The sequence below is a fragment of the Sander vitreus genome, unplaced genomic scaffold (genome assembly GCF_031162955.1).
Source record: "Sander vitreus isolate 19-12246 unplaced genomic scaffold, sanVit1 ctg384_0, whole genome shotgun sequence".
Classification (NCBI taxonomy): domain Eukaryota; kingdom Metazoa; phylum Chordata; class Actinopteri; order Perciformes; family Percidae; genus Sander; species Sander vitreus.
The window spans coordinates 55,001-72,500 of NW_027595511.1; the positions used below are offsets into that span (position 1 = coordinate 55,001).

The window sequence follows — 17,500 nt, forward strand, 5'->3', positions numbered from 1 at the left end:
ACGCAGAACTCAGCGGAGCCAGGACTCCAGACCACGTCATAGATCGGGCCCTTCTTCTCTGGAACACACCGTTACACACCACGTTACACACACACCACGTTACACACACACACACACCACGTTACACCCACACACACCACGTTACACACACACACACCGTTACACACACACACACACCACGTTACACCCACACACACCACGTTACACACACACCACGTTACACACACACACACACCACGCTACACACACACACACCACGTTACACACACACACCACGTTACACACACACCCACACCGTTACACACACACACACACCACGTTACACCCACACACACCATGTTACACACACACCACGTTACACACACACACCACGTTACACACACACACCACGTTACACCCACACACACCACGTTACACACACACCACGTTACACCCACACACACCACGTTACACACACACCACGTTACACACACACACACCACGTTACACACACACCACGTTACACCCACACACACACACCACGTTACACACACACACACCACGTTACACCCACACACACCGTTACACACACACACACACACACACACACACCGTTACACACACACGTTACACACACACCGTTACACACACACCCACACCACGTTACACACACACCACGTTACACACACACACACACACCACGTTACACACACACACCACGTTACACACACACACTGTTGCACACACACCACGTTACACACCCACACCGTTACACACACACACACCGTTACACACACACACACACACACACCGTTACACACACACACCCACACACACACACCACACACACACACCGTTACACACACTACACACACACACCGTTACACACACACACCACGTTACACACACACCCACACCGTTACACACACCCACACCGTTACACACACACCATGTTACACACACACCCACACCGTTACACACACACACACCGTTACACACACACACCGTTACACACACACCATGTTACACACACACCCACACCGTTACACACACACACCGTTACACGCACACACCGTTACACGCCCACACACCGTTACACACCCACACCGTTACACACCCACACCGTTACACGCCCACACCCCGTTACACGCCCACACACCGTTACACACACACACCGTTACACACACACACACCGTTACACACACACACACACACACCATGTTACACACACACCCACACCGTTACACACACACACCGTTACACACACACACGTTACACACACACACCGCTACACACACCACGTTACACACACACACCACGTTACACACACACCGTTACACGCACACACGCTACACACACACGTTACACACACACACACACGTTACACACACACACCCGCTACACACGCACTACACGCACACACACCACGCTACACACACACCACCGTTACACACACACCACGTTACACACACACCACGTTACACACACATACCGTTACACGCCCACACCGTTACACACACACCACGTTACACACACACCACGTTACACACACACACTGTTACACGCCCAAACCGTTACACGCCCACACCGTTACACACACACACCGTTACACATAGCCAACATCACACACAACATCACACACACGTTACAGAAAGAAAGACAAATAACGTATGATGTACAGTGACTCACGTAGCTGGACCAGCGCCGTCTCTCCGTTGACGGCGAGGTAATGAAGCGTCTGCTCGCCGTAATAAGACGCGCCGGTTTTATCCACCTCCGTGCTCGCCGTCACCAGAACAGCAGACGCTGAGAGCAACAAACACAGATCACACTACGCATTATAACCTCATTATAACCTCATTATAACATTATTATAACACAGGACAGCATGTCGTTATAGATCACACTAAACACTATAACTCAGCACGGGAAAGCTCCGGTTAAAGGAACAAGGCCACAGATCTCTGGTCTCTTACCTTTCCTGTTCCACGCTGACTCTGCTCTGAGAGCAGCTATAACACCTGTAATAACTGAGAGCAGTTATAACACCTGTAATAACTGTTCCACGCTGACTCTGCTCCGAGAGCAGCTATAACACCTGTAATAACTGAGAGCAGTTATAACACCTGTAATAACTGTTCCACGCTGACTCTGCTCTGAGAGCAGTTATAACACCTGTAATAACTGTTCCACGCTGACTCTGCTCCGAGAGCAGCTATAACACCTGTAATAACTGAGAGCAGTTATAACACCTGTAATAACTGTTCCACGCTGACTCTGCTCCGAGAGCAGCTATAACACCTGTAATAACTGTTCCACGCTGACCCTGCTCCGAGAGCAGCTATAACACCTGTAATAACTGTTCCACGCTGACCCTGCTCCGAGAGCAGCTATAACACCTGTAATAACTGAGAGCAGTTATAACACCTGTAATAACTGTTCCACGCTGATCCTGCTCCGAGAGCAGTTATAACACCTGTAATAACTGTTCCAGGCTGACCCTGTCTCTGAGAGCAGTTATAACACCTGTAATAACTGTTCCAGGCTGACTCTGCTCTGAGAGCAGTTATAACACCTGTAATAACTGTTCCAGGCTGACCCTGTCTCTGAGAGCAGTTATAACACCTGTAATAACTGTTCCAGGCTGACTCTGCTCTGAGAGCAGTTATAACACCTGTAATAACTGTTCCACGCTGACCCTGTCTCTGAGAGCAGTTATAACACCTGTAATAACTGTTCCACGCTGACCCTGTCTCTGAGAGCAGCTATAACACCTGTAATAACTGTTCCACGCTGACTCTGTCTCTGAGAGCAGTTATAACACCTGTAATAAAGGGTCTCTTACCTTTCCTGTTCCAGACCATGCTGACTCTGTCTCTGAGAGCAGTTATAACACCTGTAATAAAGGGTCTCTTACCTTTCCTGTTCCAGACCATGCTGACTCTGTCTCTGAGAGCAGTTATAACACCTGTAATAAAGGGTCTCTTACCTTTCCTGTTCCAGACCATGCTGACTCTGTCGGCCTTGAAGAAGCTTTTGTTGGCGAGCGCGGCGGTGGGGCCGCCCAGCACCGGGTACTGGTACAGACGCACAAACGATGGCGCTCCTTTACTGCCCGGGACGTAGACGCACACCTGACGGGACGGGACACACGGGACGGGACACACGGGACGGGACACACGGGACAGGGTTAGGGTCTAACAGAAACCAGATCTGGTGAAGATCGGCCACTAGGGGGCGCTACGATCAACGTAGACGAGGTTCCAGAACTCAATGAATGGAAATAGAAAACTGCAGTAAATAATATCAACTTAAGATCCATGTTTGCATGTTATAGTATGTGTCTGTCTGTCTGTCTGTCTTCCCTGTCTGTCTGCCTGTGTCTCTCTGTCTGTCTGTGTGTCTCTTTGTCTGTCTGTATGTCTGTCTGTCTGTCTCACCTTGCTGGGCTGTCCTCCAGGAGACAACACGAAGTCAGACACCTTCTGCATGTGGAGCTTGTTGGCGATGGTTTCTGAAACACACAGAATGGCTCTGTCTATAACCTGAGAGACATGGCTCTGTCTATAACCTGAGAGACATGGCTCTGTCTATAACCTGAGAGAACATGGCTCTGTCTATAACCCGAGAGAACATGGCTCTGTCTATAACCCGAGAGAACATGGCTCTGTCTATAACCTGAGAGACATGGCTCTGTCTATAACCTGAGAGACATGGCTCTGTCTATAACCTGAGAATAGGGCTCTGTCTATAACCTGAGAGAACATGGCTCTGTCTATAACCTGAGAGACATGGCTCTGTCTATAACCTGAGAACAGGGCTCTGTCTATAACCTGAGAGAACATGGCTCTGTCTATAACCTGAGAGACATGGCTCTGTCTATAACCTGAGAGACATGGCTCTGTCTATAACCTGAGAACATGGCTCTGTCTATAACCTGAGAACATGGCTCTGTCTATAACCTGAGAGAACATGGCTCTGTCTATAACCTGAGAACATGGCTCTGTCTATAACCTGAGAACATGGCTCTGTCTATAACCTGAGAGAACAGGGCTCTGTCTATAACCTGAGAGAACAGGGCTCTGTCTATAACCTGAGAGAACATGCCTCTGTTTATAACCTGAGAGAACATGGCTCTGTCTATAACCTGAGAATAGGGCTCTGTCTATAACCTGAGAATAGGGCTCTGTCTATAACCTGAGAGAACAGGGCTCTGTCTATAACCTGAGAGAACATGCCTCTGTTTATAACCTGAGAGAACATGGCTCTGTCTATAACCTGAGAGAACATGGCTCTGTTTATAACCTGAGAACATGGCTCTGTCTATAACCTGAGAACAGGGCTCTGTCTATAACCTGAGAGACATGGCTCTGTCTATAACCTGAGAATAGGGCTCTGTCTATAACCTGAGAGACATGGCTCTGTCTATAACCTGAGAGAACATGGCTCTGTCTATAACCTGAGAGATAGGGCTCTGTCTATAACCTGAGAGACATGGCTCTGTCTATAACCTGAGAATAGGGCTCTGTCTATAACCTGAGAGACATGGCTCTGTCTATAACCTGAGAGAATAGGGCTCTGTCTATAACCTGAGAGAATAGGGCTCTGTCTATAACCTGAGAACAGGGCTCTGTCTATAACCTGAGAACAGGGCTCTGTCTATAACCTGAGAACAGGGCTCTGTCTTACGGAAGTCGTTGTTCTCGTAGAAGTGCAGCTCGTTGTTGACGCTGCGCACGGAGATCTTCTCATCTTCAGACCAGCTGGGACACCTGCAGCCAATCACAGCACAGAGATCACTGTGTGTGTGTGTGTGTGTGTGTGTGTGTGTGTGTGTGTGTGTTACGGTGACCAGATTTCTGAGACAAAATCCGGGGACATTTTCAGGTCAGAAGCGTAAATACCTCCAAAACAGGTAATGTTTTTATCTTGTAAACTTAATACGGGGACACTGCCCCTCTGGGGGGGTCACTAGACCTAGAGCTGCACTGGGGCTCAAGCCCCTCTGGGGGGGGGGGGGTCACTAGACCTAGAGCTGCACTGGGGCACAAGCCCCCTAGGGGGGTCACTAGACCTGCACATGGGGCACAAGCCCCCTCTAGGGGGGGTCACTAGACCTAGAGCTGCACTGGGGCACAAGCCCCTCTAGGGGGTCACTAGACCTAGAGCTGCACTGGGGCACAAGCCCCTCTAGGGTCCCTAAGGTGGTGTAGCGCGTAGACGGTCCCTAAGGTGGTGTAGTCTGTAAACGGTCCCTAAGGTGGTGTAGCGTGTAGACGGTCCCTAAGGTGGTGTAGTCTGTAAACGGTCCCTAAGGTGGTGTAGTCTGTAAACAGTCCCTAAGGTGGTGTAGTCTGTAAACGGTCCCTAAGGTGGTGTAGTCTGTAAACGGTCCCTAAGGTGGTGTAGTCTGTAAACAGTCCCTAAGGTGGTGTAGCGTGTAGACGGTCCCTAAGGTGGTGTAGTCTGTAAACAGTCCCTAAGGTGGTGTAGTCTGTAAACGGTCCCTAAGGTGGTGTAGTCTGTAAACGGTCCCTAAGGTGGTGTAGCGTTTAGACGGTCTCTAAGGTGGTGTAGTCTGTAAACGGAAACGGTCACTAAGGTGGTGTAGTGTGTAGACGGTCCCTAAGGTGGTGTAGCGTGTAGACGGTCCCTAAGGTGGTGTAGTCTGTAGACGGTGCCTAAGGTGGTGTAGTCTGTAAACGGTCCCTAAGGTGGTGTAGCGTGTAGACAGTCTCTAAGGTGGTGTAGTCTGTAAACGGAAACGGTCCCTAAGGTGGTGTAGTGCGTAGACGGTCCCTAAGGTGGTGTAGCGTGTAAGCGGTCCCCTAAGCACTTGTCTCGTGGCTGCTCGTAGGACCAATGTTATTTCTCAGGTTAGAGGACAGCTCGTGTTGATGAAAATGAGTGTGTAGCTCGTTGGTTACCGTACTACGAGTAGGAAAGATGCGTTGTAGAGTAGTTGATCCCAGAAGTTATAATCTGTGAATATAACGTTGGGTGTGGGGTAGTGGGGTGTAGGGTGTAGGGTATAGGGTGTGGGGTGTAGGGTATAGGGTATGGGGTGTGGGGTATAGGGTATAGGGTGTGGGGTATAGGGTGTGGGGTGTAGGGTATAGGGTGTGGGGTGTGGGGTGTAGGGTGTGGGGTGTAGGGTATAGGGTGTGGGGTATAGGGTATAGGGTGTGGGGTGTAGGGTATAGGGTGTGGGGTGTGGGGTGTAGGGTATAGGGTGTGGGGTGTAGGGTGTGGGGTGTGGGGTGTGGGGTGTGGGGTGTGGGGTGTGGGGTGTGGGGTATGGGGTATAGGGTGTGGGGTATAGGGTGTGGGGTGTGGGGTGTAGGGTGTGGGGTGTAGGGTATAGGGTGTGGGGTATGGGGTGTAGGGTATAGGGTGTGGGGTGTAGGGTGTGGGGTGTGGGGTGTAGGGTGTGGGGTATAGGGTGTGGGGTGTAGGGTGTGGGGTGTGGGGTATAGGGTGTAGGGTATAGGGTGTAGGGTGTGGGGTGTAGGGTGAAGGGTATAGGTGTAGGGTGTGGGGTGTGGGGTGTGGGGTATAGGGTGTGGGGTGTAGGGTATAGGGTGTAGGGTGTGGGGGTGTAGGAGTGTAGGGTATAGGTGTGGGGTGTAGGGTGTGGGGTGTGGGGTATAGGAGTGTAGGGTGTGGGGTGTAGGGTATAGGGGTGTGGGAGTGTAGGGTATAGGTATGGGGTGTAGGGTATAGGGTGTGGGGTGTAGGGTGTGGGGTGTAGGGTGTGGGGTGTGGGGTATAGGGTGTGGGGTGTAGGGTGTGGGGTGTAGGGTGTGGGGTGTAGGGTGTGGGGTGTGGGGTATAGGGTGTGGGGTGTAGGGTGTAGGGTATAGGGTGTGGGGTGTAGGGTATAGGAGTATGGGGTGTAGGGGTGTAGGGGTGTAGGGTGTAGGGGTGTGGAGTGTAGGGTAGGGTATAGGGTGTGGGGGTGTAGGGCATAGGGTATGGGGTGTAAGGGTATAGGGTGTAGGGTATAGGGTGTGAGGGTGTAGGGTGTGGGGGTGTAGGGTATAGGGTATAGGGTATAGGGTGTAGGGGTGTAGGGTATAGAGGTATGGGGTGTAGGGTATAGGGTGTGGGGTATAGGGTGTGTGTGTGTGTGTGTGTGTGTGTGTGTGTGTGTGTGTGTGTGTGTGTGTGTGTGTCTCACCATGACTCCATCTTCTTCTGATAAAGAGCTTTGATCAGCTGACCGCTCTGTAAGTCCCACAGCTGGAGGTTAGCTTCACCCTGAGCGCTGTCTTGAGCCTCTATACACACACACACACACACACACACACACACACACACACACACACAGGGTGGGACATGCTCAGTGAGTCGTGTTGATTGGTTGCAGTAGAGGTCATAATAAGCCCCGCCCCCTCCATGTTAGCAGATGGGACATGGACCAAAACTGAAATATCAAAGAACAACTTAATGTTTCCCAAAGATGGCTTCTGTAATTTTAGGTGGTTTTGATCCCACTGATGTTTGTGTAAGGCAGAAGTGTCCAAACTACGGCCCGCAGGCCAACTACGGCCCGTAATTGGCCCGTAGCAAATCCTAAAAATATAACGGCATATGGCCCACACATGGAATTCCTGCTAGACTGTGTTGTACTTCTTAGTTTCAACACTAGGGGGAGCTACTGTCTGGACCAAGACAGCCTCTCCACAAAACTAGAGCAGGCAAAGAAAAACTTTGCAACAAGTGACCCAGAAATGGCAGAACCGAAGAAACGAAAAACAGCGAGTGAGTGCCGGAGACACGGTGGGAGAATGAGTATTTCTTCAGTGAAGTCCAGGGGAAGTGTGTCTGTTTGATTTGCAATGAAACAGTCTCAGTGATGAAGACTATAATGTACGACGACCCGAAACCAAGCCTCCAAACTACACGTCCTACACGGAGCTGAGAGAGAACAGAAAGTCAGTTTCCCTGCTAACAAAACTAAAAGACTACAAGAAAATACCACAACAGCCAGTTATGAGCTAGCTCAACTCACTGACCAACACGGGAACCTGTTCTCAGAGGGGACGTCATCTAGCTCAACTCACGGACCAACACGGGAACCTGTTCTCAGAGGGGACGTCATCTAGCTCAACTCACCGACCAACACGGGAACCTGTTCCCAGAGGGGACGTCATCTAGCTCAACTCACCGACCAACACGGGAACCTGTTCCCAGAGGGGACGCCATCTAGCTCAACTCACCGACCAACACGGGAACCTGTTCCCAGAGGGGACGCCATCTAGCTCAACTCACCGACCAACACGGGAACCTGTTCCCAGAGGGGACGTCATCTAGCTCAACTCACCGACCAACACGGGAACCTGTTCCCAGAGAGGGACGTCATCTAGCTCAACTCACCGACCAACACGGGAACCTGTTCCCAGAGGGGACGTCATCTAGCTCAACTCACCGACCAACACGGGAACCTGTTCCCAGAGGGGACGTCATCTAGCTCAACTCACTGACCAACACGGGAACCTGTTCCCAGAGGGGACGTCATCTAGCTCAACTCACCGACCAACACGGGAACCTGTTCCCAGAGGGGACGTCATCTAGCTCAACTCACGGACCAACACGGGAACCTGTTCCCAGAGGGGACGTCATCTAGCTCAACTCACTGACCAACACGGGAACCTGTTCTCAGAGGGGACGTCATCTAGCTCAACTCACTGACCAACACGGGAACCTGTTCCCAGAGGGGACGTCATCTAGCTCAACTCACTGACCAACACGGGAACCTGTTCCCAGAGGGGACTTCATCTAGCTCAACTCACTGACCAACACGGGAACCTGTTCCCAGAGGGGACGTCATCTAGCTCAACTCACGGACCAACACGGGAACCTGTTCCCAGAGGGGACGTCATCTAGCTCAACTCACCGACCAACACGGGAACCTGTTCTCAGAGGGGACGCCATCTAGCTCAACTCACCGACCAACACGGGAACCTGTTCCCAGAGGGGACGTCATCTAGCTCAACTCACCGACCAACACGGGAACCTGTTCCCAGAGGGGACGTCATCTAGCTCAACTCACCGACCAACACGGGAACCTGTTCCCAGAGGGGACGCCATCTAGCTCAACTCACCGACCAACACGGGAACCTGTTCTCAGAGGGGACGTCATCTAGCTCAACTCACCGACCAACACGGGAACCTGTTCTCAGAGGGGACGCCATCTAGCTCAACTCACTGACCAACACGGGAACCTGTTCCCAGAGGGGACTTCATCTAGCTCAACTCACTGACCAACACGGGAACCTGTTCTCAGAGGGGACGCCATCTAGCTCAACTCACTGACCAACACGGGAACCTGTTCCCAGAGGGGACGTCATCTAGCTCAACTCACTGACCAACACGGGAACCTGTTCCCAGAGGGGACGTCATCTAGCTCAACTCACCGACCAACACGGGAACCTGTTCCCAGAGGGGACGCCATCTAGCTCAACTCACCGACCAACACGGGAACCTGTTCCCAGAGGGGACGTCATCTAGCTCAACTCACCGACCAACACGGAAACCTGTTCTCAGAGGGGACGTCATCTAGCTCAACTCACTGACCAACACGGGAACCTGTTCCCAGAGGGGACTTCATCTAGCTCAACTCACCGACCAACACGGGAACCTGTTCCCAGAGGGGACTTCATCTAGCTCAACTCACCGACCAACACGGGAACCTGTTCTCAGAGGGGACGCCATCTAGCTCAACTCACCGACCAACACGGGAACCTGTTCCCAGAGGGGACGCCATCTAGCTCAACTCACTGACCAACACGGGAACCTGTTCTCAGAGGGGACGCCATCTAGCTCAACTCACTGACCAACACGGGAACCTGTTCCCAGAGGGGACTTCATCTAGCTCAACTCACTGACCAACACGGGAACCTGTTCTCAGAGGGGACGCCATCTAGCTCAACTCACCGACCAACACGGGAACCTGTTCCCAGAGGGGACGCCATCTAGCTCAACTCACTGACCAACACGGGAACCTGTTCTCAGAGGGGACGCCATCTAGCTCAACTCACTGACCAACACGGGAACCTGTTCCCAGAGGGGACTTCATCTAGCTCAACTCACTGACCAACACGGGAACCTGTTCTCAGAGGGGACGCCATCTAGCTCAACTCACCGACCAACACGGGAACCTGTTCTCAGAGGGGACTTCATCTAGCTCAACTCACGGACCAACACGGGAACCTGTTCCCAGAGGGGACGCCATCTAGCTCAACTCACTGACCAACACGGGAACCTGTTCCCAGAGGGGACGCCATCTAGCTCAACTCACTGACCAACACGGGAACCTGTTCCCAGAGGGGACGTCATCTAGCTCAACTCACTGACCAACACGGGAACCTGTTCCCAGAGGGGACTTCATGAAGCAGCGCTCACTAAAGTCCCAGGAGTAATGTGGCCGGAGAAAGTTCAGGAATTCAACAACGTGAGCCTGTCCAGAAACACAGTTGTCACAAAGACTTGTCAGCTAACCTGAAGCATCAAGTGTCAGATACAGCTTGTGATTTAGATCTGTACTCGACGTGATGAGAGCACCGATGCAACAGACACCGCACAGCTGGTCATTCTTTAGCGGGAGCTCACGATAAGTTTTTGCATTACGGAGGAGCTGCTTAATCTTAGGAGTCTGAAGGCCACAACAACGGGTGAGGACATCTCTGAAGCTGTGTCAACTGCAAATGACAAGATGGGACTTGAATGGAACAAACTGGAGTTACGGCGGATGGGGGCTCCAGCAATGACAGTCCAGCACAGAGGAATGGCCTCTACGGTGTGCTCCAAGGTGCAAGAGAGTGAGGGGCACGGCTGGTAAAATGCAGTGTATCATCCACCAAGAAGCCCTCTGAGCCAAGACAGTCCCGCTTGGCAATGTGATCAACACTGTTGTGAAAAACTGTCAACATAATTCGAGCATGAGGGCTCTACCACAGACAATTCCAAGCTTTACCATGTGATGTTGATGCTGAATACGGGGACGTACTCTACCTTTCTGATGTGCACGGCTCCGTGCTGCAGCGTTTTGTTCCCTGAGATCAGAAATGGACCAGTGTTTGAAAGAGAAGGACCAGCCTCTTCATGAGCTGAATGACCCTCTGTGGTTAGCAGCCCTGATCTTACTAATCATCTTAACACACTGAACAAGAGCCAACAACGCAAAGACCAGCTCGTGCCACAACTTTACGTGTACATGAAAGCGTTCTGTGTGAAGCTCCGTCTCTTTGAGACGCAACTACAAAACTCCAATGTTGCACACTTCCCCGCGCTGTCCGAAATCAAATCTGCTTTTCCAAGTGTCCAGCTTTCTGCTGAAAATGGGAAACACGTGTCTGTGATCACAGAATTCAGTCAGCGCTTCCAAGACTTCTGTCATTGAGAGAGACATGCAGACACGCAGCAGAAGTGGAAGAGAAACTGCAACTAAGTTATTGAGAGGCAGCTGATGATGATTCTCTGGAGAATCATCATCAGCTGCCTCTCTACCCGACTTTCTACCAGAGCTTGGAAAAAGACAAGTTCCTCTGATGAGACGCCACGCAAACAGATTGAGGAGTCTGTTCGGCTCAACATGCATATGTGAGCAAACATACTCTGAAGAAAAGCAGACTGAGAACCAGACTGACGACAGCCATCCCTGATGTAGGCCTGCACGGTTTCTTTTAGCTTAGAACTGATATCGCGGTTCTCTGCCATCAATATAATACAGTAATATAACACAGTAATATAATACACAGTAATATAATACAGTAATATAACACAGTAATATAATACAGTAATATAACACAGTAATATAATACACAGTAATATAATACAGTAATATAATACACAGTAATCACAATTACTAATTACCAACTACAGTTGGTGTGTTAACAAGCCCAATAACTAAAATATAGCCATGCCCTTATGTCCCCCCCCTTTATACAGGGCTATGAGGGGGTCACCACCCTGACTGAAGAAGCAATCTGACTACGGATTCCCACAGGATGCAGAACGGCTGCGTGTTCGCCGTCCGCCAGTACCCACCAGGTCTGGATTTGTTGCGCACGGCTGCAGCCGTGACTGACAGCTGAAGTCACGAGGACCCACGAGATCTCACGAGATCACGTAGAATACAACCACCAACCCACCAGCAGTTAGTTTCCATCCAGAGGAGTAGAGGGGGGACAGCTCTGAGCTGTGTTCTCAAGGTGTAGTGGAGGGAGCACGGTGGGTTTTATTTGAAAATTAACTGGATGTTTTATTTTTGTTTCTGTGTCGGACTTCCTGTCCCGCACTATCTGCCTGAATCCCTGCGGAGCTCTCCGGCGTCCGAAAAATAGAAGCTGGGGGACCGCCGGAGCTGGGACCGCCGGAGCTGGGACTGACGGAGCTGGGACCGATGGAGCTGGGGACTGACGGAGCTGGGGACCGACGGAGCTGGGGACTGACGGAGCTGGGACCGATGGAGTTGGGGACTGACGGAGCTGGGGACCGACGGAGCTGGGGACCGACGGAGCTGGGACCGCCGGAGCTGGGACTGACGGAGCTGGGACCGACGGAGCTGGGGACTGACGGAGCTGGGGACCGACGGAGCTGGGGACCGACGGAGCTGAGCTGGGACTGACGGAGCTGGGACCGACGGAGCTGGGGACCGACGGAGCTGGGGACTGACGGAACTGGGACTGACGGAGCTGGGGACCGACGGAGCGGAGCTGGGACTGACGGAGCTGGGACCAACGGAACTGGGACTGACGGAGCTAGGACTGACGGAGCTGGGGACCGATGGAGCTGGGGACCGATGGAGCTGGGGACCGACGGAGCTAGGACTGACGGAGCTAGGACCGACGGAGCTGGGGACCGATGGAGCTGGGGACCGACGGAGCTGGGGACCGACGGAGCTGGGGACCGATGGAGCTGGGGACCGACGGAGCTAGGACCGACGGAGCTAGGACCGACGGAGCTGGGACCGACGGAGCTGGGACTGACGGAGCTGGGACCGATGGAGCTGGGGACCGACGGAGCTGGGGACTGACGGAGCTGGGACCGCCGGAGCTGGGGACTGACGGAACTGGGACTGACGGAGCTGGGGACCGACGGAGCTGGGGACCGACGGAGCTAGGACCGACGGAGCTAGGACCGACGGAGCTGGGACCGACGGAGCTGGGACTGACGGAGCTGGGACCAACAGAACTGGGACTGACGGAGCTGGGACGCAGACGTTCTGCAGTCAGTGGAAATTGGGGGTCAGGCTGTTTTGAGAATCTCACCCCTACTTGGTATATTTTTCTGTATGTGACACTGGGTGAAGAAGGTTTGGACATCCCTGGTGTCAGGGTTCACTGCTCTGAGGAGTTTGGTTCTCATGGATGAATGTTAAAATGGGCAGAAACCTCCTGATTGGCCATAGATTTACTGACGGTCAGTACATCTACATCTATGATGACTGACAGCTGGGACTGACTCCTGATTGGCCGGCAGGTTGAGTGGGTGGGGCATGGATACCACAGCTAAATACTTGTATTATGCTGACCTTTATTCTTAAAATAATCCAACTGTATATTTGGAGAAGGTTGTCGTGGTGACTTACTGCTGTACGGTTGCCAGGTGACCAGGATGCTGTTGAGAGGAGAGATGTCCAACAGAGACGTCTTCGGGAGGTTTAGGGAGGTTACCACGGAGACGTCTGAAGACTTCACCACGGAGACACTGAGAGACAGACAGGTAGAGAGACAGACAGGCAGAGAGAGAGACAGGCAGACAGGTAGAGAGACAGACAGGCAGAGAGACGGACAGGCAGACAGGTAGAGAGACAGACAGGCAGAGAGAGAGACAGACAGACAGGTAGAGAGACAGACAGGCAGACAGGTAGAGAGACAGACAGGCAGAGAGAGACAGACAGGCAGACAGGTAGAGAGACAGACAGGTAAAGAGAGAGAGATCAAACTTTAACTGTTAATAACTAAACTAATCCTTTTGTAAAATAATTGGGCTACATCATCATCATCATCATCATCTTCATCATCATCACCTTCATCATCATCATCATCACCTTCATCACCATCATTATTATTATTGTAATAATTACTTTTGTCCGTTGCACCAGGCGAACAGAGTCCCATCTCTGCTGAAGGTCACACACCTGCTGCTCCTAGGGTCCCTGATACACACACACACACACACACACACACACACACACACACAGAGACACACACACATATACACACACACATATATACACACACACACACACACACACACAGAGACACACACACACACATATTTACTTGACAAGTACAACATTTTTCACTTCCAAAATAACCTCACCGTTGAACCCTGTCTCTGTGTGTGTGTGTGTGTGTGTGTGTGTGTGTGTGTGTGTGCGTGTGTGTGTCTCTGTGTGTGTGCGTGTGTGTCTCTGTGTGTGTCTGTCTGTCTGTCTGTCTGTCTGTCTGTCTGTCTGTCTGTGTGTGTGTGTGTGTGTGTGTGTGTGTCTGTGTGTGTGTGTGTGTCTGTGTGTGTGTGTGTCTGTCTGTGTGTGTGTTCGTGTCTGTGTGTGTCTGTCTGTGTGTGTGTGCGTGTCTCTGTGTGTGTCTGTGTGTGTGTGTGTGTGTGTCTGTGTGTGTGTGTCTGTGTGTGTCTGTGTGTGTGTGTCTGTGTGTGTCTGTGTGTGTGTGTTACCTCTGGAAGGATGAGTGTTCCTCACATGTGGGAGGACCAGAGAGCAGAGACGTACCATCTGATCCACGCACTGAAATACACACAATTTATAAATACACACACACACACACACACACACACCAACTGGACATTAATAAAAAGGACATCTTCTCAACGGACAGCCTGAATCTCTAACTGGGAAGATGAAGGCAACATTTCATTAAGAAATCTGTGAATTTTAAGTATCCAGCTAATGTTTTCCAGTTAAGTATATCAACACATAAACACAACAACAACAACAACAACACGGGTGTCACTTTGCAATTCGGCTTTCATCAAATCTCTGTTCGCCTCAAACTAAATGTCTACTGTAGTGAAACCCACTCCAGCTCACACACACATAACCAGCTTTATACCAACTAAAATACATCCCATTTTGAACTGAGTTTGGCGTAATAACTATTGTAAAAGAGAAGCTCACGGTCGCTGACAGAGGTCTCCTGGTTGGACGATGTCAGCCAAAACTCCAAAGGAAAATCTACTAATTAGACGTGTTCATGTTTCCCAGCTGATCAGCCCGTCTCATATAATAACACTAAATACATTTCCTGTATCAACAGGTGCGAGTCTTCCATTCGGCATACATATAATCATTCAAACAGCCAGAACTCCAGTGGCTTTTATCCGATTATATCCAGTTTATGAGTTATGTCCGCTCGCTTGGGAAAGTCGGTGATATGACAGAGCGGACAGCGTGATCAAGTTTTAGAAGATTATTAAACGTATATTGTGGATTTTACGTAAGCCGAATAAATCAGAAGACTCCACTGAGTCCAAATAAGTATGTCATTTTCTTTTGGGACGTATATGTATCTGCTGAAATCAAATCAAGTAATAAATGCCAGATTGTACACTGAGTTTGGCGCAATATTTATTCCACCGAAAAGAGCGCGGAAATGTCAGGATCGCTGACACCAGAGTGTCCGATGTTTGGCGCTCAGTCGGCGGCCAGCTGTCCGGTGACATGTCGGTGTAAACATGTTAAAAACACAACATAGTTCAAGATTACCCACCTGCTAGCAGAGGGATGGGGGGCGCCATGTTTACGTGTGCCAGGAAGAAGGAAGGCTGTCTCCCGGAAACACGTAACGGCAGAAGAAGGCGGGTCTTTCAGTGCCACATCAGCATACAGTCCGCTCTCTGCTCCTACACGTCACTTAAAAACATTTAAAATATAATTTATTTTATTATTCTGACACAAGCTGAGTCATTCTATCACCAAAATACGCGCCTTTCTCAATACATAACAAAAAAAGGTTGATTTTATAAACGTTTTAATCCAACGGCGGCGTCAAGTTGTCTGAGAGCACACGAGGGTGACGTCACTTCTGGTTTCAAAGTAAAAGCTCAGCGTTGAGTGTGTGTTTACGGATCAATGAGTAATTAGAGAAGTATGTCAAATATTCAGTGGTGGAAAGTAACTAAGTAGTTTTACTCAAGTACTGTACTTAAGTACAACTTTAAGGAACTTTATGTGAGTATTTCCATGTTCTGATGCTTTAGTTTCTTCACAGATTCAGAGTATTAAAACTAATTATAATATCATGATGATGTAATATTACAGATTATACAGCAGTTTCTAAAGACATTAAAATGAGCTGCAACGCACACACACACACACACACACACACACACACAGACACACACACACACACACACACACAGACACACACACACACACACACACACACACAGACACACACAGACACACACACACACACACACACACACACAGAGATAGAGAGAGACACACACACACACACACACACACACACACACACACACACACACACACACACACACACACACACACACACACACACACACACACACACACACACAGACACACACACACACACACACACACACACACACACACACACACACACAGACACACACACACACACACACACACACACACACACACACACACACACACACACACACACACACACACACAGAGACACACACACACACACACACACACATACACACACACACACACACACACACACATACACACACACACACACACACACACATACACACACAGACACACACACTTGTACACAAGTATTTCTATTTTTTTACGCTTGCAGTAACCACCAGTAATAAACAGTACAGTGTTTCTACAGTATGAGTACTTCTACTTCAGTAAATTATCAAATTACATATTTCACATCGGTTTATTTTGCAGTGAGAGGGAAAAGCGTTTTAAAAAATCAATACAATGTTTTTTAAAAGAAAAACATCATCCAGATGTTTTATTGTGAAAGAGCGGGAACAGGAAGTCTTGTTCTGACCCGCGGTAACTTTACGCGGGAAGCGGCGGTCCGGAGGGGGCGGGGCTTGAGCTTTTTGAGGACGTAGACAAGAGAGAGAATCTCCCAGACCGTCAGCCCGCGGAGACACCATCACGTAGAGGAGGCGAAGAGAGACCATCAAACCCACGGAAAGTGACTCAAAACCTCCCAAACACCGAAAATAGCAAGAAGACAAGATGGTGGCTAAACAGAGGATCCGAATGGCCAACGAGAAACACAGCAAGAACATTACTTTGCGAGGGAACGTGGCCAAGACAACGGTGAGTTTTACGTCAACGGTTAAAGGCTAGAAGGGATACAGCTAACGTTACGGCAGTTAGGCTAAATTTAGGCACCAAAACGTTTAGGAAAAAGATCGTGGTTTGGGTCAAACACTCCGGAGGAACGAACACGCGCTTCAAGGGTGAAAGTATTACAAATATATTATATTAGACTAGATCTAAGCGTACGACCGTAGCTGTATCCCTTCTAGC

At 50.3% G+C, this 17,500-nt stretch overlaps 2 protein-coding genes across 2 annotated transcripts in view; one reads left to right on the top strand and one right to left on the bottom strand.

The window, feature by feature from the left end:
* eif2a (eukaryotic translation initiation factor 2A) overlaps positions 1-15,826 on the bottom strand; it is a 21,335-nt gene extending 5,509 nt beyond the window's left edge. Inside the window, exons 1-10 of the mRNA XM_078245119.1 lie at positions 15,717-15,826; positions 14,665-14,734; positions 14,072-14,143; positions 13,574-13,692; positions 7,160-7,259; positions 4,669-4,751; positions 3,420-3,493; positions 2,969-3,113; positions 1,669-1,785; positions 1-58 (exon numbers count right to left, since the gene is read on the bottom strand). The exon at positions 1-58 is cut by the window's left edge and continues 99 nt beyond it. Of these exons, the coding sequence (XP_078101245.1) occupies positions 1-58; positions 1,669-1,785; positions 2,969-3,113; positions 3,420-3,493; positions 4,669-4,751; positions 7,160-7,259; positions 13,574-13,692; positions 14,072-14,143; positions 14,665-14,734; positions 15,717-15,744 (866 nt within the window). The 5' untranslated portion in view covers positions 15,745-15,826. The remainder of the gene's footprint in view (positions 59-1,668; positions 1,786-2,968; positions 3,114-3,419; positions 3,494-4,668; positions 4,752-7,159; positions 7,260-13,573; positions 13,693-14,071; positions 14,144-14,664; positions 14,735-15,716) is intronic.
* Positions 15,827-17,078: 1,252 nt separating this feature from the next.
* Positions 17,079-17,500, top strand: part of serp1 (stress-associated endoplasmic reticulum protein 1) — a 3,691-nt gene continuing 3,269 nt past the window's right edge. Inside the window, exon 1 of the mRNA XM_078245120.1 lies at positions 17,079-17,287. Within this exon, the coding sequence (XP_078101246.1) occupies positions 17,204-17,287 (84 nt within the window). The 5' untranslated portion in view covers positions 17,079-17,203. The remainder of the gene's footprint in view (positions 17,288-17,500) is intronic.